Genomic DNA, 26,769 nt, shown 5'->3' with positions numbered 1-26,769 from the left:
TGAAACATGCACATTTATGAGAATTGGCAAATGCAATCTTTTATGTCAGGCTTCACATCAAGCATAGCAATGCATTTCACCTCTCCAGAAACTCAACCCTTCATTCAGTAACTAGCTAACAACAGAAGCTTCATGAGTGAAATACAGCTAATTAAGCTGTTGACAAGACAGAAAAAAAGAATAGCCAGAAAACTATTTGCAGTAGGTGGCAAATATCTGTAGCTTGGGTGTAGGATGAGAGTGAAGGTTCGTTCTCCAAGCTTATAGGCTGGTTTCCAAATGTTTAGTTACCAGGTAACATCTTCATTGGAGTTTAGTGTCCTCCTGTTTATAAGGGCTTCAGGTGTGAGGATCTTGTGATGGGTCAGGATCAAAACCAACCCACACAGTACACACACACCCTGACCACCAGTTCACTTCCCAATGAACCTGACCTGCTGTAAACTCCTTATCAGAAGACCCATTACAAGACTCACTGAGGACTCACCCCTGACCCATCACAAGACCCTCACTTGACACATCCACACCTGAAGACCTTATAAACAGAACACTGACAAGGACAGAGCTAAACTCTGCTAGCCTGGTACTTAGTTAGCTGCTTTCATGTTGCCCAGCCTGGTAATGAAACGTTAGGAAACCAACCCACAAGCTTGGAAAATGAACCTTCACGCTCCTCAGAAAACTGGCTGTAGAGTTGTTGGGGATTTCAACTCAACAAGAGTCCTTTTTAGAGAATGTGCTCCTAAGTGTATGCAAGTCACTAAGTAATAGAAGGTCCCATTAAGAAAGTTGCTGTTCTGGAAAGCCTGTTTGATATAGTGGTGAAAGCTAACAACTTGTGACTTCTAGTCCTACCTTAAGCACAAACCCATTGACTGACCTTGGACCAGTCAGTCCCTGCTTAGGAAAAAGGCAAGGACACTTCAAGAAAACTACAGGGACTAACTAGTCCAGGTATTCACCAGGAATCAAAACTGACTCCCAAAAAAGAGTTGCTGTGCCTACCGCTAACGTTGCTGCTGGTTCCATTCAAATTATCCCCATCTCCCTGTGTTATTTTTCTCCTCTCCACGATGTATGAAGACTTGCTAGAGAAGAAAAGAACCTTGCTGCTTTTCTCTTCTCAAGTAGCAAGATATTGCTCTTCTAGGCAAGCCTCCACATTTATTGGATACTAGCTGATAACCCGGCATTGCCCGGGTATTTATTTATAGGGGCAAAATGTCTGGACCAAACATAATTTCTAATGTTGGATTTTCCCCATTACCAGAGGGAGCCCCCTTGTGGAGTACTGTGAGGCCATTACCATGGCAACTCCACTGCGCTGTACAGTAGAAGCCATTTTACAGCACTACAGTAGAAGCCATTCTAAGGCCCAACAGGCTGTATTTTAACAGAACACACACACGGTGGGGTGTTAGGGGTGTCTTACCTCCAGAGAGTAAGTCATCTGTGTACCAGGGGTGGGTTCCTGAACCAGTTAGTACCGGTTCGCTGCATGCGCCAGCTGCTCATTGCTTGCACATGCACATTTGGCTAAAAATTAGTCTGCGCATGCGCAGAACTATGCCAACAACGGCAGAAGGCACCAGAGAACCGGTTTGGGGGGTGTCAGGCTTGGATCACTGCTGGTTCTGTGATCTAGGCCTGAATTCCACTTCCGGTTCAGCCAAACCAGACCAAACCGGCAGCAACCCACCTCTGTTGTGTACCATGTTTGGTTGAAATTGCTCAAGGCGTTCCAGAGTTATGCTGGAACATACACACACACAGCCATTTTTAGGTAGGTAGGTAGGTAGGTAGGTAGGTAGGTAGGTAGGTAGGTAGGTAAGAAAAATAAAAACCTTAGGAAATTGGAATCTTTAACCCTTCCTGCTCTTCTCCAATTCATTGCACCTGCTGTTACTTTTACTTCCCTCAAGATCAGCCTTCCTGTGGAGGCTGAACCTCGCTAGCCTCTTTTTGGCTACTGGGGTAGCAGTCTTCAGAGCTTCTGTGGCTTTCCTCTTAAGGACATTGCCAAGTGCAAAGAACTCTTTGGCAACTCGTGAGACTTACTGACCTTATTCCCCAGCAAGGTTGAAGGATTAGATGAGCTTAATGGAAAATCTCTTTATATCCCTGCAGTTAATTACTCTGCTTCAAGCATCCCTCCCTTGATTAGTGAAGGGAAGATAAAAGTTTAGACCTTCTGCTCTTTTGGCAGTAGGGAAGCTGCTGAAACACAAGATAATGTCAGAAGCACCATGCCATAGGTAGGAGGCATCTCTCTCTCTCTCCAGCTTTTCCAGTAATTTTGCTCATTTGTAGGGGGGAAATGAGACCCTCCAATGTAACTTGGGGCCTTGTTCGTTATGACTGTTATGTCTCAGCCTGCAGCCACTGCTCAAACTAGGCCAAAGCAGATTGTAGAGTTTCGCTGGAGATTTTACTTTATTGAAATAGGCTACAGTAACAGAACTTTGAAAGCTTGTGTGAGTTGGCTGGATTTTTCTCCCTTACCTCTGAGAAATCCTGGAGAACAAATAAAGCTGTATGAAATTTGAGGTGCCAAGTATTGTCCCTCATCTTAAAAAGAGAAAAGGAAGACCCAACGAAACAGAGGTCAGTTACTCTGACATTGACGCCTAAAAAATCTGCAACGAATCATAAAAATAATCTATAAACACTCTGAAAACAATGTATTACTTCCCCGATGACAGCATAAATTTATCAAAAACTTAAGGCAACTGCTGACATTGACTTTTTGATTAACTTTTTATTAATAAATTGTTGGGAGTGCGGTAAATGCAATAGAGCTTGATTTCATCAAAGCATTTAATAAAATGATTATGCCATCGAGTTAGCGTTGATGCTTAATGACCACATTCTTTTCTCCAGGATGATCTATCCCCTAACCTAGTTTTTCAGATCTTCCACTAGACATGCAACATTGCTGTAATTGAATCCATCCACCTTGCTAGTTGTCCTCTTCTGCTCTTTTCTTTCACCTTTCGGTATGGACTTCTTGAGAGAGCTAGTTCCTTGCACGATGTGTCTGAAGTATAATAATTGAGGCTGGTCATCTATACGTACCTTGAGTGAGAAATCTGATTGATTTGTTCAATTATTGTTTTCTTGGCTATCCATGACCTTCTCAGAAGTCTTCTGTAGCACTACAGTCCAAAAGCATCAAAACACTTTCTATCCCACTTCTTAAAAATCTACTTTCACCTCCAAACTGCCTCACAAGAAACCCGTTGCCTGAACATTTGATAAAATACCCTGACCTATTAACAAACCAATTACTTGTGGGCTGGATGGCATGATAATAAAATGGACAAATATGGTGGCTTAATGTTTATTCAAAGAGTAATCATTAATGGAGAGCTATGTATCAACTGGGATATCACAGCATTAATTTCTGGGACTGTAAAAAAAAAAACCTTTTCCCTAGCTTAGAAAAAGGTTAATGCCATTCTTCCAAGTAATGCTCCCAACCAATTCAAAACTCTGAGGCCTTAGCTTCCTCAAAAAATCCTGTTTATTGGGTACATTGTATTGTCACTGTCAAAGGTGAAGCCAACACTGAATAATTCCCACATTTTTGGGTGTAATTAAAGAATAGATACTGTCCAGCCCCATGTGTCAAAGGTCACATTAGCCAACCAAGCAGGTGATGAACTTCTCAGCACTTCCTCCTGCTGTTGCTAGGGTACCCTGATTTGGCCTTGGTTCTCGGGAGCCTTATCGTTGTTACGTCTGGCACATTGGAAAAAGAAAACATTCTACATTCCATAAGTACCCCTTCCCCCGCCCCATAAGTATGGCAACTAAGAAAAAAGCAAGAAAGATATGGCTTCAGCTATAGTCATTTCAAGAGCTGACAGCTAAATAAGTTTAACAGAAGCAAACATAAAATTCTTCACTTAGGAAAAAGATCAAATACACAGATTGAAAGTAGGAATACTTAGCTTTACAATATTACAAATGAAAAGCATCTTGGAACAATAGTTTGTTGCAAACAATATAATTCAACAATGTGGTATGGCTTCAAAAATGAATTTCTCTGCTAATCATGGGAAGTAATAGTTACAATTTATTTTGAGGAGGTAAGGCCCCCATGAACATTATGCCCAGTTTTTGATTCCATATCAACAGATTTACTGACTGGCCACAAGGTTCATGTGGGATAGAAATTAATCATAAGAAGAAAGATTGTAGGATAGGACAGGACAGGACAGAACAGAACAGAATAGAATAGAATTCTTTATTGGCCAAGTGTGATTGGACCCACAAGGAATTTGTCTTTGGTGCATATGCTCTCAGTGTACATAAAAAGACAAGATACGTTCCTCAAGAATCATAAGGTACAACAATGATAGTCATAGGGTACAAATAAGCAATCAGGAAACAATTTCCTGAGCCAGGCATATGTCTTGCTGTTTGTGGACATGCAGACTTGGGCAACTAGGTGATTAGAATAAATAGTGGTTACATTTACTTGATTAGCATGTAAGAATCTCCAGGTTGTCAAGTATATTTGATGGCAAGAACCGAACCCAATATATTTTGTAGGTAAAGTGTATATCATGAGACTAGAAATAACCTGCTCCAATTTTCTTATTTCCCCCAAAATAAGACCTCTCAGGATAATAAGCCCGATCGGGCTTTTGAGTGCATGCGCTAAAATAAACCCTCCCCTGAAAATAAGCCCTCCCAAAAATATTGCAACACAGCAGCAGTCATGAGGTGACCACACTCGCTGCCTCCTGCACCTCAAAAATAATAAGACCTCCCAACAAATAAGGCCAAACACTTATTTCGTGAGTCAAAAGAAAATAAGACCCTGTCTTATTTTCAGGGAAACTTATTTCAGCAATTTGTATCTATTGGGGACTGGTTATACCAGATTCATCTTGCCCTGTCTACTCCCAAATCCACTCCATTTAGGAGATTCCTCTGAAGCAGAGTTGAGAGCAACTGAAGAAAAACCCACAGCCAGAACTCTGTTGGATGCAGTCCAATGAAAAGCAGAACTTTTCTTCTGACCAACTGTTTTAAATACTTAATATTGTTTGGTCTCTCATATGACTTATTTCATCATTAAACTATTAAAAAAACAAGCCAGGGTAATATAACAGTCCATCATCGTTGACTGGTGAGAGAGTTAGCCAGCCTTGATCTGAATAGTTGGCATAATCGAGCAGATCCATGCCAGGAGCAAGGGGGGAAATGCAGAACAGTATTCTTGACATAAGACATCCAAATAAAGATACTCTTTGGCACATATCTGGAGGAAAAAACATTTTTTTCTCTCACAGTGTTGTTGAAAAAAAACAACTTGATCCAATATCTAATAGCATATCTCTGAATTTTTGTTACTGATGCATGTTGGAACATGTTAGAAGTCCTGTAAATTGCAGCTTTGTAGGAATTGTCCCATTGGCTTTAGGAAGAGTGATTCATCCAGTAATTGCAAACAGCTTTGGGTACTTCTTATACCTGGCCTATTTTTAGAAATGGAGCATTAGATTTTCATTCCATGATGTCTCTAAGTGGCGCCTGGACAAGTGGCCATGGCTGTGTATTTAATTGGGACAATCCTTGTTTCCTAGTTTTTGCAATTTATGTACTGTATTTTTCGGAATACAAGATGCACCTTTCCCCCCTCCCCTAAAAGAGCGTGGAAATGTTGGTGCGTCTTATACACCGAATACAGCCATTTTTGGCCTCCCGAAGGCCCACCCCTACCCCCCATTTTTGTGAAAAATGGGAAAAAAACAGGCCATTTTTCACCAAAACGGGGGTATTTTTGCCTCCCCCCCCCCCCAAAAGCACTCTGCAGGCTTCAGCAGGGCTGGGGGAAGAGAAACATGCCCCCATTTTGGTGAAAAATGGGGGTGTTTTTGCCTTCCCCTAGCCCTGCTGAAGCCTGTGGAGTGCTCCACAGGGAAGACAAAAACTTTTTTTTCTTACTTACCTCTTCGAAATCTTGGTGCGCCTTATACACCAGTGCATCTTATAGTCCGAAAAATACGGTAAGTGGCAAGAGACATGTGTCCCTTTCAATGGCCTCCTCTGTAAAATTGAGGTTTTTTTTTTTAAACAATTGTATTACTCATATTTTAAGCTATGTAAATCATTTTGTATAGGTACAATGATCTTATTTTCTGGTTTTATTTTAACCCCAGCATTAATGTATGCAAGCATTTTTGGAAACGTATCTGCAATAATCCAAAGACTATATTCTGGAACGGCACGGTATCACATGCAGATGCTACGTGTGAAAGAGTTCATTCGCTTTCATCAGATTCCCAACCCACTGAGGCAGAGGCTCGAAGAATATTTCCAGCATGCGTGGACATACACCAATGGCATTGACATGAACATGGTATGTACGTTTGCTTATAGCACCCATTGCACACAAACATGTACAAACCCAACTAGAAAAGAAAGAAAACCAAGCTGGATGGTAGTAGAAGGCTTTATTTCCAACCCTAGCCACACTTAACTCTTTGTTAATGTTGTTTTCTGTGGTTTTATGTTTTCTTAGCCCCTGCCCCTGAATTGTATTGGAAGATGGACAGCCGTATGCATTGGTTTAATAAATAAATATCAAGACACTGTAGCATAATACTTTGGAAAACAGCCAATTTTGACTGGAGGAAGGAATTTGTAGATCTTTAAAAGTCAGCTGTATACCAAATCTCTTGACAAAAGGTTGCATGAGCAATTATTCTAGAATTGCTTAAAAATCAAGCCTTGCCCCATAAAATGATAAGTGCCGGGTTGTTGTTGTTGTTGTTGTTGTTGTTTTGCTGAAAATAACACAACTTCATACATAGTAAGTGCCAAAATATATTCCATGGATGATGGAAAGACCATTCTCCACATGCCTTAAGGAAGATGCTTAAAGGTCAAATTATACCATATAATTTGTAATTTCGTATTTCCTTTTCTTTTTTTCAATGGAAAGCCAACTCAAAAGCAGCAATTGAAAGAAGAATCCCAAAGTGAGGAGATAATTCTTCCTTTTTTGAGCAATAGTACACACTTAGCTGTTTTTCCAGAGTAGCCGCTAGGGGTGTACACATACACAAAAATATGCACTTGCAATATTTTTTTGATTTAAAAAAAAACAGGCAGCAAAATATCTATCATGCTCTGGTGTTCTTCCTTTTTAACCGTATTCACATATTAACAGTAACAGAGTTGGAAGGAACCTTGGAGGTCATCTAGTCCCATCCAAGGGTGCATTTCAGTGCAGTCAAATATTCCCACAGAGGAGAGGCGCATACACATTCATAAAATATACAGTTTAATCCTAAATTAAGAGGCTTTAAGTCTGATCCAAATGCCACCAATACTAAAGGACTTTGCTGAGGTAAAATCGATCCATCTGGTCAAGATTTGGATCCAACAAGGTGATGAAATAGTTACCAATAAAGAATAATATTTGTAGCTGAGGGTTGAAATGAAGGGTCCTTGGTGCCCTCTGAACTTGGTAGTCCAGCACTGATGATGTTACCTAGTGTGGATAATGAAAGATCTGCAAGTAAACAACCAAGCTCAGAGAGCATCAAAACCCCTGATAAAATAACTGTATTCTAGTTTAAATAAAAAGTAAATTAACAGATTAACAGAGTTGGAAGGGAACTTGTAGATCATCTAGTCCAGGCATGTCCAAAGTGCGGCCCTTTTTCAAATTTCAAGCGGCCCGCAGCCTCTTCTCCCCACTGGAATTATTTGTTTAGTCTTTCATAAAAAACCGTATTTTTATACCGTAAGTATAAAGATGCATCTTTTTCCCCTCAAAAAAGAGGCTAAAAATCTGGGTGCATCTTATACACTGAATACAGCATTTTTGCCTCCCAAAACTCTGCCCCCTTCACCAAAATGGCTGTGCATAGCCTTTAGGAGGTTTTCAGAGTGCTCCTGGGGGCTGTGGAGGGCATAAATGAGCAAAAAACGGGCCATTTTTTTGCTCAACTTTGCCCCCCCCAAGCCCCCAGGAGCACTCTAGAAGCCTCTTAAAGGCTATTCATGCCCTTTAAAAAATAGGCCCATTTTCGTGAAAAATGGGCCATTTTTGGGAGAGTGCAAAAACTTTTTTTTTAATTTGCCTCTTCATAATCTTGGTGCATCTTATACTCCGAAAAATACGGTAGTCAATTCGCATTTAATGTTAAGGGTTCAAAGAATGTCAGGCTGAATGATCGGCCCCACACATTTTCACCTCACCAAATCTGGCCCTCCTTGCAAAAAGTTTGGACACCCCTGATCTAGTCCATGGGTGAATGGATGCATGAGGGAAGCCATGGCCGTATTTTTCTCAAAATGGAGTCATTAGTTACTTTTTTAAAACAACCATCCATTTCTGAAGTTGAAGCAGGTCTCCAAAGCTGTTTGCCATACAGCACCTGAGACTTCCAAACCCCATCAGGCAAACCCACCAAACCCTTGGGTGCGTTGAGAATCACATTTTAAACCACAATTATTACATTGATGTTGATATAAAGCCATGGCTGAAATGTGTTTTTAACGGCCCTGTTCTCACAGTCGACCTAATCAACTACGACTCTAAACAGAGCCACTGTTTCCATCATTGTGGGAAGGCAGGCTCACGATTCACTTTCTTCAAGAAAAACCCAATATCCCACAAGGCCTTCTATGTCAGGCTACAGTACTGACTCCTGCCTTTGAAGCTATAAATACTGCAACAAAAAAACAGTTTAAACAAGATCACATGGAAGATATTGAAGCTGTATGTTATTGTGAGCCATAAACAGAAATAGCTATTTGGAACCGTGCAGTGTTTCATATCTGATTCCAAAAGGTTCTTTAGAAGGCCCAGGAGCATACAATAAGTGCCCTGCAAGCCTTCAATGCATTTGCACTATTACTTGGGACTGCCCGGGAAGCGCAAAAGGCTGATGTGCCATCCCGAGTCCCTGCAAGATTAAGGAGCCACCCAGAGGTTCTGTTTTTCTGGGAATGAGAACTGAAATACTGCAGAACCAACATCTCCCTCTGCAGGTACCATTCGAGGAAATAAAATATTTTAGAAGATTGACCAGTAAACTGGGGGGTGGGGGAGTTGAATTCAGCAGCAGGTATACAAATTACTTTCAGGGAAGTGTTGTGTTTCATTCCCTATGCTTGATTTTTGACTCCCCAAGGCAGCTAATGGAATGGCTGATTTTGTGCGACGGACTTAAAGTTTGAAAAGGGAAGAAAAATATCAAAAGGTTTTTTTTTCCAACCTACAGTGTCTTTTTTTAAGTTGTGCTGTCAATATGAAAGCAACAATAAATATGCCAAATCAGGAAAACTCAACATCAAAAACACCCTTTGTCAGTAAACATCCTAATTTAAGTCTAGTTTCTGCAACAGTTAATATACCTAGTTTATACTTGAGAGAAGGTGTATAGAAAACAGTGAAATTTACTTCTACGCCAATGTCTAAAATGGCAGAATTCACTGTTAGTACCAACATTCACATGTTTGGAATTATTAAAAGAATACAGTTAGTCCTCAATGTATGACCACAATTGAGCCCAAAATTTCTGTTGCTGAGCAAGGAAGTTGTTAAATGGATTTTGCCCCATTTTAGGACCTTTCTTGCCACAGTTGTTAAGTGAATCACTTCAATTGTTGTTAGTAACACAGTTGTTAAGTGAATCTGGCTTCCCCATTGACTTTGCTTGTCAGAAGGTCGCAAAAGATGATCACATGACCCCAGGACACAGCAACTGTCATCAATATGGTTCAGTTGCCAAGTGTTTGAATTTTGATCACATGACCATGGGGAATGCTGCAATGGTCATAAGTGTGAAAAATAGACATATGTAATTTTTTCAGTTCCTTTGTAACTTCAAAGAGTCACTGAACGAATTATTGTAAGTCGAGGACTACCTGTATATATGTAATTTTTGTAAGTCGAGAACTATCTGTCTAAATGAACTATCAAATGAACTATCAAAGCTCTCCGAAAATGAGACAACAAGATGTTATTTGACTTGGTTTGAAACCAACCTATTATTTGTGAGGTTATTAAATAACTGATTCGTCTCTATCAAAGCCATGTTTAGCATACATTTAAAAGAAGTGACATCCAGTTACTCCCATTAATATTGCTAAATCATTTAATATTTGTTCAGCTGAATAGTACAAGATTTGGTGTATCGAAAAGCAATCTTAAATGGCTTCTCATCTCATATTCATCAGTACGCTGGGTGGTATGTCAGTTAACCACTCTAGTTGCTATTGCATGTATGTGAACAGGTATGAGATTCCTGCTTCAAATCCAAATGCAGCACTAAACATAATTCAGCAGCATTTTGTAATATGGTACTTCTTACGCCCATGAAATTCCATATATTTAGGGAAAATAACCAATTGAATTTTAATGCAAGGTTGTTGTACCAACTGTCTTTTATATGTTGTACTTATGAAAGATTTATCTTTTTCTTGTCTGCTTCATACCTTAATACATGGAATAACACCACTCACTGGTAAGAGCAGGAGGTATTTATATCCAATTTAATTCCAGTGTAAAATTGAATCTCCCATGTTAACTGTTGAGATTAAATTTATTTCAATGATTTCTCTTTCAAACAGCTTTTTTTTTCTTAGTTAGCAATGTGATTGATAAATTGAAGGGCAAAATCAGGTTTGGGCAATCAAAAAACGAACCCCAACCTGAAATCTAAATTGAAAAATATTTTGAAGGTGCCATACTCATGGTCTATGGTTTAGCCCCACAATTCTGAATAAAGCCATCATGCCTATCACTCTATGCTTTTGGTTGTGTTACTGGTTTTTTTCCCCCTCTCCCACTATGTGCATGTTAGTAGCAAACATTTTTTTAAATTATTTCTCTTCGATCCATTTGCAGATGAGTTGAACTCATGTGTTCTTTCAATCATTTGAGCATGCATTGTAATTAATCATGAAGAATCTCTCACCTGTCATCAGTAGCAATTAGCAGACTTTCTGAGATTCAAAGGGGATCTCCCAAGATGTCTGTGGCCAGGATGAATTATGAAAATGGAGTCTACTCTAGTCTAAAGAAAGATTAGTTCCTGCGGTGAAAAGTTAATGCATGCTTTGTGTAATTATATTCACTGTTAATATTATGAAAGGTTATTTGAAATGCTTTTTAACGTGTTAATATTATTACATTGGAACAAAAAAAAAAAAAAAAGGAATAAGATACTGGATTAGGTACAACAGGTTTATGAAAATAAAGCTTTATGACATATTTATTATAAATAGAGAAGTTAATGCTTTTTCCTTACTTTATTCCAAATGACTGATTGATCAAAAGAATGGTATCTTCAAACTGAGCTAGGCATAGTATATAATTCATTATTTTTAAACCCTTTTTTTTTACTTCATCTCTCCTTTTCTTTTGTTATATATCCCAATGTAGAAGGCACTTTTCAAAGTTTGTGCTACCAATAACATTATGTGCATTATGTTTGGATGAACAGGATTTGGGGTTTACTTTAATCACAGTCCAAATTCTGAAAAAGAACAGATTTTTTAGGTTTTCATTTTGAGTAGATGACCTGCTACCAGATGACCAATGGAAGACAAGTGTCCCCATCTTCAAAATGAAGAGAGAATGCAGGGAACTAGAGTTATTCAGTCTACCACAATACCTGGGAAACTCTAGAGCAGATCATACAAAAATTGGTTTGTTCATAGAAAACAAGGCAAACATTAAAAATCATCACACAAAATTTTATCATAGAAAAGCCTTCGCAGACTGGCCTTATTTAACAGACCAGTGGGGATGCTGTATACATACCTTGATTTCACCAAAACATTTGATAAAGTATCCCACAATATTATAATTAACAAGCTATTTAATCATGACTTGAATGGCATGCCAATTAAAGTGAATAAAGAGCTGGCATAAAAGTCATTCTTAATAGTTTCTCATCAGAGATTTCTCATAAAAAATAAAGTGAGATATTTAATGAGGTGCATTTTTTTTCAAACTCACATTCTGCACTATCTAGTATTTTAATGAAAAAATGCTTCTCAAATGGCATGAAATTATCAAGTACTCTGGAAGACAAGTGAAATTTGGAATAGATTAGAGACATGATCAAGGGGGGAGGGGAAATAACACAGACACAAACAAAACAAATAATATATATATAGGAAATAGGACTAATACACACAAATATAAGCTGAAGAGTGCCTGTCTGATAACAGCACCTGTAAAATTCATTTTGGAACAGTGATTGATTGCAAACTGACGGTGAATCGATAGCGTGAAGAACGTAGACCCATAGAAACAGACTTTCCAAAACACCAGAAGAAATATTTCCACTTTGTTCAACACTGATCAGACCCCACTTATGTATCATATTTTTTTAAAAAAAGATTAAAGAAGGATTCCGACAAACCAGAACGAGTTCTGAGAAGGGCAATGGGCCTGATCAGGAAACTATAAGTTAATTCCTATGAAGAAAGACTGAGGAAACTAAGGGAGGAAATAATAGCATTCTTCAAATACTTAAAAAAACGGCTGTACATTTCATTACCAAACTAGATATCATCAGTGCCTGATGACGTTAACGTATTTTGATAATGAAACATGTACAAGAAAATAACCAAGCTCAGAGAACACCAAGGATCTCACAATGCAAACTATCCTCCCATACTGATAACTTTCTAGAGGATGTGACCTTTCTCCCAGGCCTTAAGCTAAAGTGGTTGGAGCCTCTTACGAGTACTGTGTTGGCTGGATGCACCATCTTGCTTTTTATCTGCTGTTACTGATTTAGGTTTTCTTTAACTGTTGTACCATTTTTTGAATGGCATTGTATTTTATTTTCTTCGTCAAATTGTGAGCTGCATTTGGAGTCAGGTGGGCCTAAATCAAAGAAATGCAAATATGTTTGCACTTCTCCTTCTAATTCTCTGTCGGTATATCAGATTGAGTTTATTATCATTCCAATTCACTCCGATTCATCTTGTCTACTTTGCTGTATCCATTCATCATTGATTAGTTTGCATGCTGTGCATTATAAAGACACAATCTGGAGGAGAGTCACATGTGTGTTTCCTTTCCTAATTTTCATGCTTCCATTGTCTTCCATACATCAAGTCAACCAAACTGATATTACTGATGTTTAATCTTTTTAGGAAGGTTAAAATGTAAAATACACTTTAGCAGATTCTGAACATGTTTTAGTTTTTTTAAATGTTAGTGAAATACCTTAATCATGCTGCTTTGTGAATTGTTTTATATAACAGATACAGCAATATCTATTATAATTCATAATTTTGACCCACCTTTACTACCTAGAAATCCCTTCATACACTTAACTATGTGCTGAATGATGTACAACAATAGCACAATTTTACATAACCCAATTTAGACCTGTCTGATTTTCTGAGTATATTCCTATAAAATGATATTTATCTTTCAAAAGGCTTAGATAACCATCTTTTTGATGCCAAAAGGCTCTCTAGTATGGTATAATGCAAAAATAACTAAGAATAATAAGATATTGTAAAGTTTAATGTGGTCAACCCAGTGAACCTCTCACAAATATTGAACAGAAAAACCACATTGGGTAACAATTGAAATGATAAGTGAAGAAAAAAATTATGGTCATTGGACTGCTTGCATTTATACCCTTATGACTGTGCCACATCATCCATATTTTGAAGGCTAATAGCATATGACTCTTTAACAGTAACAAAAGTACCTTCTCTGTTAAAAAGAAGAACTGATAAACTTATTGAATTTCACAGCTAAACCACTAAATAAATAGATGAAAATTTTCACCTTGCTACCTAAGGCTGCATTCCTAAGCATTCTATTCTGAGTGTAAACCCATAGAGATTGGGTAGGGCTTACTAACAAGTAAATATGAGTGTTTATAGGTGGCTCAGTGGCTACGACGCTGAGCTTGTCGATCAGAGATTCGAATCCCTAGTGCCGCGTAACAGAGTAAGCTCCCATTACTTGTCCCAGCTTCTGCCAACCTAGCAGTTCGAAAGCACATAAAAAATACAAGTAGAAAAATAGGAACCACCTTTGGTGGGAAGGTAATAGCATTCCATGCGCCTTCAGCGTTTAGTCATGCTGGCCACATGACCACGGAGACGTCTTCGGACAGCGCTGGCTCTTCAGCTTTGAAACTGAGATGAGCACCCCCCTCTAGAGTCGGGAACGACTAGCACATTATATGCAAGGGGAACCTTTACCTTTATGAGTGTTTACTTCAAATACCACAATCAAATCAATGTGATTTGGAAAACAGACCATTTGATTTATGGAAATGTTTATAAAGAAGACTTTATAAAAACCCCAAGATTTATTTTATGATCAAAATGCAAATATATTGTGACAGTTCTGGTAGATAGTACACTGTTTAAGATTCAAGCCTTTTCTTGCAGCCTTCACCATTTCTATGGGTGTCACTACTGGAAGGCAGTAGAAGAACACTGAAATGAAATTCAAAGTAAATGTAGTTCCTTATGAGAGTTTCCTTTTAACAATTCTTCCTTTCTTTTTTATTAACTTATAAAGTAACCCATTTTTCTACCTCATTGTATAACTGAATTTTCATCCTTTGAGCATTATGGGCATCTGTCTTCATCTCCATCATCACCTTCTATATGCCATCTTCCAATTTTATAGAATCAGATTCAGATGGAATGAAGAGTCAGCTATTATTACCTCTGGTATTTTCAATTTGGTCACTGAATTAGCCTTCTAAATTCTGGCAGACAGACAGACAGATTAAAAAAATCAATTTCCTCTGCAGTGCAGCATTATTGCAACTGAGAAATACGGTTGTATTGAACTTAATAGCAGTGATACAATCCTTATTTGTATAAAAAAACAACGAACTGTTCTAAGGAGTGCTAAAATATAGCACAAAAGTTCTGCTTTCTTCTCTCCAAATCACCTCTATTGATCCTTGCAATATATTTCTCATAAAATCAGTCTATATACCACTTTTAAAAAAAACATTAGCGTCACTTTAATCTAAATTGTCTTTTCCCTCCTATACTCTTTCATCTGACAATCTTGTGCTAATTATGATAACTTTTATACACACACACACACACACAATTTCTTAGTCGCTTTGAACGATTTATTTTGCTTGGGAAGGGCAGGAAGATACACTGTTGTGTACATTGAACACAAGCAATCTGGAATGACCATTAGTAATGGGGTGCATCTGAGTGTCATGGTTACGACAAATGCCCTAATTAAATAATGAGCCTCGAGCAAAGCTTCAAAAGAAATCCAGTTATTAGGAGCAACATGTCGGCACATACCCAAGTGAAGCCAGCTCTGCCCCTATGTAATTTGCGGCCCAACTATGACCCTGTTTCCCTTCTCCTCCCTATGGCAACTCAAGAGCAGGCAAGGGATGCTTTGCGAGTTGGCATCGAGTATGTATCCATGGAATGTGGCAGGCTGGGTCCTTTGGGCTCCTATAAGGGGACTCCCAACTCTTTTCCACAACCCTTGGTGTTGGAACAACTCAGAGGAAGATGCTACTGCCAACCCTTTCCCAATAAAAATCCCTCTCTGCCCTGTTTACTTGGAAGGAGGCAAGTGGCAATTCTCTTTGCAACAATAGCTTGGAAAATATAACTGGGAGGGCATACATGTGCGCTAAAGGCTATTCCTCCTTGCTCCCTCCCAAGTGAAAGCCACTGATTCATTAAGCATTCAAGCCTTGATCATGCTCATCAAGACTAAAAAAAAGAACTATAGAAGGAAGTTGAGAGGCAGGAAAGAAATGATTTTGGAAGAGCGTGGTTTCATCCTCCATGCCCATAGCCAGAATGTTTCATAAACAGACCCAGAAGGAAATTCCCCAATTCCAATAGCAGTCCATAGAATAAGAGCCCCTCTCTGAGGGAAAAATATGAATAAATAAATATGTTTTTTCCTTTTAATGACTCTGCAATCCCTTGCATTGGGGTGGAGTAGGGGCGACTGAATGGAGCTGAACATAATGTTCTCTTTGCGCCCAGAGAGAAATATCTGACACTACCTTGAGGTTTTCTTTAGGGATCTATTCTTGGTGGATTTCTATACATACATACATACATACATACATACATACATACATACATACATACATACATACATACTAGCTGATAACCCGGGTATTTATTTATAGGGGGAAAATGTCCAGACCAAATGTAATTTCTAATCAGTGGTGGGTTCCTACCGGTTCAGCCTGAACCAGTAATGGTTTGGCGGCCTGGATTGCTGGAACCGGCAGTGACCCAGGTCTGCCACACCCCTGAACCGGTTCCTTTGTCGCTTGGCCCGCCCACCCACTCCACCCAGTCACTCCTCACCTCCCGCGCGGCTTGCTTTCTTAAACTGCCTTGCCTGCCTAAGCTGCCACATGGTGCCTGTCCTGTGCCCCAACTGAGCTGCCTCCTCCTGCCTACAGGTAAGTCTCGCTAGCCCCCCCTTCCTGGAGCTTGCTGCACCACCACCATCACTGTCCCCATAGGGCTCACAACTTTATCTTCCCCTGCCCCTTCCAGGAGTCCCCACGAGCCCGTTTGGCTCCCAGGGGGCTTCAGGGAGCCTGCTAGGCCCAAAACAGGGCATGGGGAGTGCCCTCCCTGCAGCTCCCTGGAAGCAAAAATGGGCTGCAAGGGGGGGGGGCTTCAAGGGAGAAAAAGAAATCCTCACTGTTTGGGGATCCCCAAGTGCAGGGAGCTTGAGTTGAGAATTTATTGAAAGTGCTGCTAGCTATCCTTGCTCAGGCTAAGCTAATCAATCATGGAGCTCTAAGAATACCAGATGATCAATAGGCTTGTTCTCAGTTTCAAAACATCTGGCTTTACTTCCTCCTACCAAAGGCCTTCTGGGGTTCTTCATAGGAAGGAAGGAAGGGAGAAAGAAAGAGGGAGGGAGGGAAGGGAGAAAGAGGGAAGGGAAGGGAAAGTGAATGAGATATGGATGGATAGGTGGATAGATGGATAGAGGGAGGGAGGGAGAGAGAGAGAGAGAGAGAGAAAAGGGAGAGGAAGGAAGGACCACAAAAGCATGGCTTTTGGTAATGGCAGAACCATTTACAATCAATGCAATTTACTCTCTTATAAAGTGCTTAAGACTACAGTCTTCCTTACTCGTCTTTTGCCATTTAAAATTTGCAAATACACACTCCCTGAAAGAGTAGGTCATCCCTATCCTGAGTGAGAAGAAGCTGTAACTCATGCCTCAATCACCATCAGAATAAACTACTGCAGTGTTCTCTGCATGGGAGTCCCCCTGAAGACTACTCAGAAAGTGTAATTGGTCAGAATACAGCTGTCTGTGCTGGCAAGTGAGACCTTTTGCAGCTGTATATCATCCAAACTGCAGGCACTGCATTGGCGTTCAAGAGATTTCTCTGCATACTGTAAAAGGGATGGCTTTAACCTTGAACGTTTTCGTGACTTGGCTCCGAGATACCTATATGACTTCCTTCTCCAGGTAGCCTGGATCCAGTCAATATGGTCCCCCTAGTTAGGAATGCTGTGTATCCCTTTAAAAAAAGAAAAGAAAAAGAAATCATCAGTGATCCGTAGCCAGTGTTTCTCGATGATCAAGTCCCACTTGATAAAACAGCCTTCTCCTGACCCTTATTTGAAAAGCAATGAAAAGAGAACTGTTCCAAAGAGCTTTGGAGGGATGATGTCACCTGGAATTGAGTAGGATTATCATTTTAGCTGCAATAATTTGATATGGTTTTGTAATTATATTATGCCTTGTGTTTTATTACAAAAGAAACCCCATCTTAAAACACAAGATTTAGTGGTATAACCCATGTGATAAATACATCCAAATACTCTGTAAGGAAAAAGGTCTTTTAATGGGAAAGATAACTTTACAAAATGTCCAGTATTTTATATGTCATTTGTGGGATCAATTCTAAACATCCATATACATTCAGTTGAAACAAGCAATGACAACTGAGCAAAGGTTTTTTTTTTTTTTAAAAAAAACTGTTATGCTGCTAGAATTGGTCTGGTCGTCTACAATTGAATAAAGAATAAATAAGATTATGTTGCTGGAGAAGTTTATAATCCCAAATGCTGAGCCTTTATTATCATTTTTTAGGATCAGACTATTTTTAAAAAAGTGCAGATTAATTGCTTAGAGAAGCCGAACCAAGTTACTTACATCTGTTGTTTATTAGATATAACTGACTCCTAGCTGCCTCTCCTAGTTTGAAGCTATTTCTTCCCTTTTGCCGATTTGTGCTTGGGCAGGAATTGCCATTGAGGGCAGATGAGATGAGAAGGAAGAAATTATGGGGGTGGGGAATCGCATTTGTTTCTTTTGGACTTTACTTTACTTTACTTTACTTTTATTCATATTTCTAGACCGCCCCCTCTCCCAAAAGGGACTCGGGGCGGTGTACAGTCGATGGAATACATAAAAAGAATACATAAATAAACAAATACTTAAATATTTAAATACTTAAATAATTAAATGCTTACATGGAGGAGGTTATAAAAACTGTACATTCAAGTAAAGCATTTAAAATACAATATTTAAAAAACGACCCCTAAAATACCCCAAAGAATTAAATTTTAAAAAGTTCCCCAGAAATTCCAATTAAAAATATCTGCCAGGAGGTAAAATAAAACTATGAGTGTGCCAAGCCGGCTAATCGAAACAGGTGAGTCTTTAGTTTTTGTCGGAAGGAGCGGAAGTCGGTGGTAGTTCTGATGTCGGGGGGGAGGTCATTCCAGAGGGTTGGGCCCATCACAGAGAAGGCCCTACTCCTTGGCGCCGCCCGTTGGCATTGCTTGGTGGACGGCACCAGGAGAAGTCCCTCCCTGTGAGAGCGGATTGGTCGCAGGGATGTGTGCGGCAGGATGCGATCCCGCAGGTAGCTAGGCCCTGTGCCATGGAGCGCTTTAAAGATGGTGATCAACACCTTGAAACGCACCCGGAAAACCACAGGCAGCCAGTGCAGCTCGCGCAGGAGAGGTGTTATGTGGGAGTACCTAGTACTCCCCATGATGGCCCCCGCGGCTGCGTTCTGGACTAGCTGTAGTCTCCGGGCGCGTCCCAGGGGAAGCCCCTTTAAAGTGAGATTACTTAATGTTGCTTTCAAAGAAAGTTGCCTTTCCCTGAATTTGGCAATGCAATTCTCTTTTTGAAGAGCAATGTGTAAAAAGATTACAAGAATCATAGCAAGTCCAGCATCCAGTATAAAATGCATAGAAAAAAGTGTATATATTACTAAAACAAATATAAAGATTTTGCATTTAATAAAACTGTTAGCAAAATAATTACATATGTAATAGTTTCACATTCGTATATTCCAAATATCAAGAAAAAAGTTGCAGGAAAATTAAGTGAATTTTCAAGTTAAGGAGCAGATCTAAAACTTTAAGGAAAAGTAAGATAACCCAGTTTTTGCAAAGATGAGAAACTGAAAGAAACTCTGCTTCAGGCCCCATTTTATTACTTCATTGGAGTGCTCATGCTTTGGATTATTTCATTGGTTCTTTATCCTTAGGATAGAAAAGGATTTTTAAGAAATCCTTAGGAGTTTGTCATAAACAGTTGAATGGATCCAACACCCTTTTTTGTTTTAAAGGGTGCCTGAACTCTAAAAATACAAAACTCATTGAATTGGATCCAAATTTCTCTGGACCGGAATCAGACTGTCTTCTGCAGGTGGAAGATCATTTTCAACTGTTATTTTTCTTCTCCGCTTTATAGCCCTTACGTTTCCTGAAAATCTGTATTGCGCTTGCCTTTTGAATAGTGCAAGAATCGGTGCTGGAGACTTAAGGAGGGAAGAGCTACCGGGGAAAGCATCCCATCCCATCCTTCAGCAGGAAAGGGGGAGGGGAGAGAGAGAGGGAGAGCTTTTTGTCCTTCAGGTTCCAAAGTCAGAGCTCAGTTATCGCAGCACGTACATGTAGTCCTCAACTTACGACCACAATTGAAACGGGAACCTCTGTTTCTCAGTAATGCCATCATTAAGTGAGCCAGGACTTATTTGATGCCCTTTTTGACACAGTCATGAGGTGAATCGTGAATCGCTGTTCAGTGAAGCTCACTTCCTCCATTGACTTTGCTTGTCAAAAGCCCTCTGGGGAAGTTGTCATGGCAATCACATGACCCTGAGATACTGTGACCATGGTCAATACATGCCGTTTGCGAAGCATCCCCAATTTTGATGACATGATCTACTGCCATTGCATAATAGTCATAAGTACGAGGATCGTCAACAGTCACTTTTTTCAGTACCGTCATAACTTCGAATGGTTGTTCAATGGATGGTTGTAAGTCGAGGACTATCTATCTCCAAAACCAGTGCATTTTTTTTTAAAATGTAATCCTGATTTACACTAAACCTACAGAAATCTCTCAGTGTCATGTTTCTTGTTTCCTGAACATGGAAATGGCATTCCTGGCCATAAGACTTTAAACTGTGCAACTTTTTATATGATTATTTTTTTGTTCTTTTGCAGCACAAGTCTAATTTATGTAAAGTCATTTCTTACTTCATAGCGTTGGGTCGATGGAATGATGTTCTCCTGTCAAAAGTAAAAACCATCCGTATCTTGCTTGTTAAAACTGGAGGAATAGGATCAATGTTTTGGTTCTGAATCTATAAATGGCTGCACAGAACTTTGTTGTGCTGAAATGGAACAAAAACTTAAATATTTAAACACTGGAATGATATTATTTAATTAATATGCATTTAAATATAATATGTGAACATATGAAGGTATCAAATTCCTTTAAAGTGATAGGTAGGTAGGTAGGTAGGTAGGTAGGTAGGTAGGTAGGTAGGTGGGTGGGTGAGTTGGGCGGATAGATAGATAGATAGATAGATAGATAGATAGATAGATAGATAGATAGATAGATAGATAGATAGATAGATAGATAGATAGATATGCAGACAGACAGACAGACAGACAGATGTAAAATCTCATTCTATTTGGGTCACAAGCTGAAAAGTACTTCTCAGCTTTTGTGCTTCAATTGAGCTCTCCTTCGTAATACACAGGTGATAGAGGGAAGAAAGGAAGAGGTACAAGGTTCAGATCGTGCAGCTATTGTTTGAGAGGGAATTGCAATCCCTCTCTTCTGGGCTCAGGAACACAGCTCTGCCTTTGGAGAACCCGCAATGGGGTTTTAGAACTTTGAATATCAAAAAGCAAAAAGCAAAAAAGCAAACCATCGGTAAAACAGCCGAAAAGGGTTTTCGGCTGCCCTCAAAACTTCACAACCAGCAGCAAGCATTCTTTTTAACAGGATATGCAAAGGAAGGGAATGACTGGTGGAATCCTCTCTTTGACTCTACCAGGTTTCAGAGACATTGAAGAGTTGTTACCAGAGAGGGATTGATCATTTTCATAATCAGAGAAGGCAGGTTGTATGTGTGTGTGTGTGGGGGTCCTTCCCTTGAAGCAGACCTAGCAAAATAATTCATGTTGAGCGACCATTAGCAATCAAAGGAAGTGTCTCAGTGCAGGTTAGCAGCATCAAAGGAACTGTTGGTTCCAAGGTTGCAAGGGAAGGAAGAACCAGATTCCTTGATCCTACCTGCCGCTGTTCCATTAATCAGGATCCACCTCCACCACAAGCCAAAGCATTCTTTGCTTCTTCTAAAAGCCGAGACATTTAACCTACATCAAGCTTGGTTCTTTGTGGCAAATAACAGGTGTCCCGCTGCTTCCATAAACCTTCCAATTAAGCGAAGTCAACTCTGGGCCTTCCCCATGTGCACATTTTGCCTACATCAGGTGGGGGGGACACAACCTCAAATGGAAGCTTTTCCTGGACCTGCCTGAATCAGTGCTACCCGGGGGAAAGGGGAAATAATGGGAGGATTTCCTCAAAAGCCAATGCAAAAGTAAGACAGACTTTTTGAGGAATGGCTTCAGCATCATTAGTTGGTTTCTTTTGATAAGACTAGATGATTCTTTCTTCCAACACAAGCTGGCTTCATGTCTTTGAGTCACTGAAACATACATCTTTTTTCATCCTACTCTCTTCACATGACTCATGATTCATCCCACTCCTCTCACATTGCACCCCATAAGGTTCAGTCTCCTCTGTTTCCAATGTCCTTGGGGAGCATAGACTTTCCATCTCAGCATGACCAGAACTCATGCCTTACCCTCCAAAAGATAAGCCTATCGTCAGTGATGTATCAAATTAGGAATCCAATTTTTTCTAATGAGCTCTAGTATGCAGTTAGAGATCCATTCTGATGATTTTGATCCAGCTAGCTAAATTAAAGAACCTCCGGTGACCTATATCAAACACGAATGCCTTTACCCATGTCAATGCTGCCAATCACATTTCTGATTATATTTTGATCATCGTTGTATTACAGATCTAGTGCCAGTTTATTTGGCACCTGATTGATCAAGGAAATGATATTCCCAAACCATAGGCAAAGCAGCTTGGTTGTACTAAACTCTTACATTATCTTCATCAGGTCCTAAAGGGGTTTCCAGAATGTTTGCAAGCTGATATCTGTCTCCACCTCAACCAAAGTTTACTTCAAAACTGCAAAGCTTTCCAGGGGGCGAGTAAAGGGTGTCTCCGGGCTCTGGCTATGAAGTTTAAAACTACTCATGCACCTCCTGGGGACACACTAGTCCATTGTGGGGATATCCTGACTGCACTTTACTTCCTTTCCCGAGGCTCCATTGAAATCCTCAAGAATGACATGGTTGTAGCAATTCTCGGTAAGCATTCAGAAATGCCATTAATTCTGGAAATGTTTAACGGTTTGATCAGCAATCACTCCTTTCTAAGAGCAGAATTGTTATTGCATATTAGAATGAATCAAAAGAATATCCATCAATGTCATACTGGATCCAATGTGAACGCTTTTTCTTTTCATAAAATGTAAATTCTGCAAAATTTACAGAAAAGGAGTATGTCATCAAGTGCAGAAAAGCAGACAGAGCAGAGGGGTGGAGTTAAGTATGTCATCAGCTTAGAGTCCTTACATTGTCACAAACTATCTAAGTCCAACTTCCCTTTAATTCTGTTGTTCCTCATTTGGCACCAGATCAGAGTCAATAGAATTCAAGAGAGGTTGGACTTGGTATGTGGCAATGTAAGGACTCTAAGCTTATGACACATTTAACTCCCCCCACTCTGCCTGCTTTTGTCTTACATCAAGCAGTTAAAGCAACCCTGGGTGCTGACTCTTAGAAAAGCAACTACTGTAATTTGGCAAAAAGAGAATTAATCTTAAATTATATTAGGTTCAGATGTGCAGTACTACTATGCTAGTAGAAAAATACATCTCCACTGTCTAGATATTCCGAATAACAAAATGGAGAAAAAGCATAGCAGTGACAAAACTTCAGTGCTCATCCTTCAGGGATTGCCAACAATTATTGCCATAATTTCCCACAAGAACTTGATGAATGCCTGATGGTAGGAACATGTTTCCAGCACACCACCTCGACTTCTTCAGAACTCAACCATCCTTACTATCGAGGGTTTAAATCATCATATGCTCCTCGCAAAGTTTTACAAGGATCTTTTATGAGGATCATAAATAATTGCAGCTTTATCTCTAGAGGTAAAAGCCCAATGAATTCTGTTTAGGCAATAACAACCTTCTGCAGAAAACAGCATCCATTAAGTCAATATGGGAAAGACTATAATGACAGAAGATTGTGTTATTCTGTTTTGTTAGTGAGATTTCCAGAGAGGAAGATTTTTTTTACAGGAAAAATAAATAACCGGTGGTTAAACAATCATTTTTAGACATTTATGTCTTCTTGTTTAAGAAGAGAGAGAGAGAAATGTGAATTCTTGTATTTACCATGTTTTTCTGTGCCATTATTGTTACAGGCAAAAATGATATTTTTGGAGAAATGGTCCACCTTTATGCAAAACCAGGAAAGTCAAATGCAGATGTGAGAGCACTAACCTACTGTGACTTACATAAAATCCAGCGAGAAGACTTGTTAGAAGTTTTGGATATGTATCCTGAATTTTCAGACCTGTTTCTCACCAATTTAGAACTCACTTTCAACTTGAGACATGAAAATGCAAAAGTATGTTAATTACAGTGTTCGGCTATCTTTTCATTTCCCGATAAAAATGAGGTTTTCCTTTTTATTCTGTTCAATCCTGTCCGATCTCAGAGACTGCCTGGACAAGTCCCTGCAGTTTTCTTGACAAGGTTTTCAGAAGCGGTTTGCCATTCCCTCCTTCCTAGCTGGATGAAATTAAAGCAAAAACAGCATCTACGAATTGCCTAGAACAGGGTGTCAAACTCGATTTCATTGAGGGCTGCGTAAGGGTTGTGTTTGAACTGAGGGGGCCAGGGGAGCATGGCCAGGGCTGGGGGGATCCTCCTGCAGTCCCTTGCCAGCGAAAACAGAGCTCGGGAGGGCCCTTGTGCAAGCTCCATTTTTGCTGGCAGAGGCACTGTGGGCCAGTTCTTCGCTGTTTCCAAGATCTGAGATATAAGCACCCCACAGGGCTAGATCTGGCCCCTGGGCCCTGAGTTTGACATTCCTGGTCCAGAAAGGTAAAAGAAAGAAAGAAAAATGTGTTCTGTCACTATAATAAAAATTGATGATGAAAGATCAATATTAGCAAAGAAAAAAAACTCTAGTAAAATTCTCTCCTTTTGCTTTGCTTGTTTATTTTCGTGATCAGGGACTAGAGCATGAAGAACAGCTGCTTCATCGCAGATATATTGATCATAGATACATACATAGATCGATACATAGATGCATGTAGGAAAAAGCAGTTATACAGTATATTAATATCCAGCAGAGAAAAGAACATCAATTCTATTACATGACATATTTAGAAACTAAGCACATCATAAATAAGATTTTCCATGCCTCATTTTTTTGAAATAATGTATCCACAGCCTAAAATTCAATCTCAGTAAAGACAATGGCTCTTTACCTCTCTACTTTATCTATAATGTAATAGCTCTAGATTACTACCTAAATTATCCTAGTAGCCATATTTTTTTCTCATTGCTTGTAGTCTCTGCTTCAGTTTGCATATAGTACATTTCTCCTTCTTCTTTTCTCTTTCCATCATCTCAATTTCTAACCCCAATACAGGCTAGATGTATCCCCAACGCTTCTATCCATGCAGCATAGTACCTTAGATGTTTTAGGTGGTCAAATTTGGATTGCAATTACCGTATTTTTCAGAATATAAGATGCAACTCCCCCCCCCAAAAAAAAGAGCGTGGAAATGTTGATGCGTCTTATACACCAAATACAGCCATTTTTGGCCTCCCAAAGCCCCACCCCCGCATCCCATTTTTGTGAAAAACAGTCCGTTGTTTTGCAAAAACTTAGCCTTTTTGCCTTCTCTCAGCCCCTAGCAGCACTCTGCAGGCTTCAGCAGGGCTGGGGCAAGGCAGAAACGGGGGCGTTTTTGCCTTGCCCCAGCCCTGCTAAAGCCTGCAGAGTGCTGCTGGGGGCTGAGAGAAGGCAAAAACGTTTTTTTCTTACTTACCTCTTCAAAATTTTGGTGTGTCTTATACACTGGTGTGTCTTATAGTCTGAAAAATACGGTAGTAGCAAAATCTTACTCTTGTTAAGCAGTATTTGGCTGTTTTTCCTTAGACACCCACAATTTAAACAGCTTCTGTTCATATATAATGGGGGGGAGGGGGGTTTGTTGTACTTGGCTCCCTGCCAGCTTTACTTTTATCAGCCCTTGGAGTCCAGTTGGATAGAACTTCTTCTTCTGAATGAGGTTGTTCTTCCTTTCAACATCCTGTCATAGCCCCGTTTCCCAACTTTTTCCCCTGCTACTTAAAAGCAGAAAGAAACAAAGGAAGACGGATACATTTTTAATGCCCATTGGTAATCTATTAAGTGGGAATGCAAAAGAAAAGCTGCTTATAGTTCCATCTGTGACCAGCTCCTGAGGAAAGCCCCATTTTAGGCCCTGTATCCAGTTCTTAGCATCACACATTTAAGCAGAATTCAGTGGAATTTGGAATAGGACAGGGATGTCAAACTCCCGTTGTCACAGCGGTGTCACGTAACGTATTGGGACTGTTCTTCCCTTCGCTAAACCAGGCGTGGGCGTGGCCAGCACGTGACGCATCCGGCTCCCAGGCTGGGAGTTGTGACAGCCCTGGTATAGGAGAAGGGTACTGAAGGCAATTAGCCTAGAAATTATGAAGAGTAATTGAAGGAACTTGCTGTGTTTAGCTACGAGGAAAGCCAATTGAGAGGAAGTATGATAGTCCTCTTCTAATGTAATGTCACATAAAAGATCAAGACTTTTTTTATTTCAGCATGCAGCATGCAAAAACATTTAATTTGCATTACAAAAAAGCAGATTCCAGAAGACTGTTAGAAAATGGTACCTAGTAGTAAAAGTAGGCTGACAGTGGAACCAATAACCTAGAAATAGGTAATCTCCCCTTCATTAGATTCATTTAGGCAGATACTAGTCAACCATGTATTGAGGATGCGTCCTGTATGGGTTAGGTTAGGGTGTGTGGGTGGTCCTTGAGAATCTAAAAGGCCTCTTCTAATTCTACAAATCACAGAAAGATTCTAGGGAGGAAAAGGGGGCTAACTTTCCTTTTAGTCTCGAAACAAGGGGAAGAATAAAAAGAATTGTAAGGTTCATGTCAATCCAAAAAGGAAGTAGAGTGAATTTACAATATAAATGCAAATGACATGATGAATGAAAGTCTCATAAAGTGAGAATTAAATTGTATATCTTTTTTAAATTATTGAGGAGCACTTAACTAGACCTAGTAAAATCGGTAAAGTAACAGGGGG

At 39.7% G+C, this 26,769-nt stretch overlaps 1 protein-coding gene across 3 annotated transcripts in view; it reads left to right on the top strand.

The window, feature by feature from the left end:
• The window catches only part of KCNH7 (potassium voltage-gated channel subfamily H member 7), a 374,740-nt gene that overhangs the window by 304,235 nt on the left and 43,736 nt on the right, over nt 1-26,769 (top strand). For all 3 annotated transcript variants that reach the window (XM_081943612.1, XM_081943611.1, XM_081943610.1), the window contains 3 exons: nt 6,174-6,373; nt 22,461-22,713; nt 23,840-24,045. In XM_081943612.1, coding sequence (XP_081799738.1) covers nt 6,174-6,373; nt 22,461-22,713; nt 23,840-24,045 — 659 coding nt within the window. The remainder of the gene's footprint in view (nt 1-6,173; nt 6,374-22,460; nt 22,714-23,839; nt 24,046-26,769) is intronic.

Source organism: Natrix helvetica, assembly GCF_964273705.1.
Source record: "Natrix helvetica genome assembly, chromosome: 1".
NCBI lineage: Eukaryota > Metazoa > Chordata > Lepidosauria > Squamata > Natricidae > Natrix > Natrix helvetica.
Note: the sequence above shows the minus strand (reverse complement) of the source record. Positions and strands in the feature narration are given on the sequence as shown.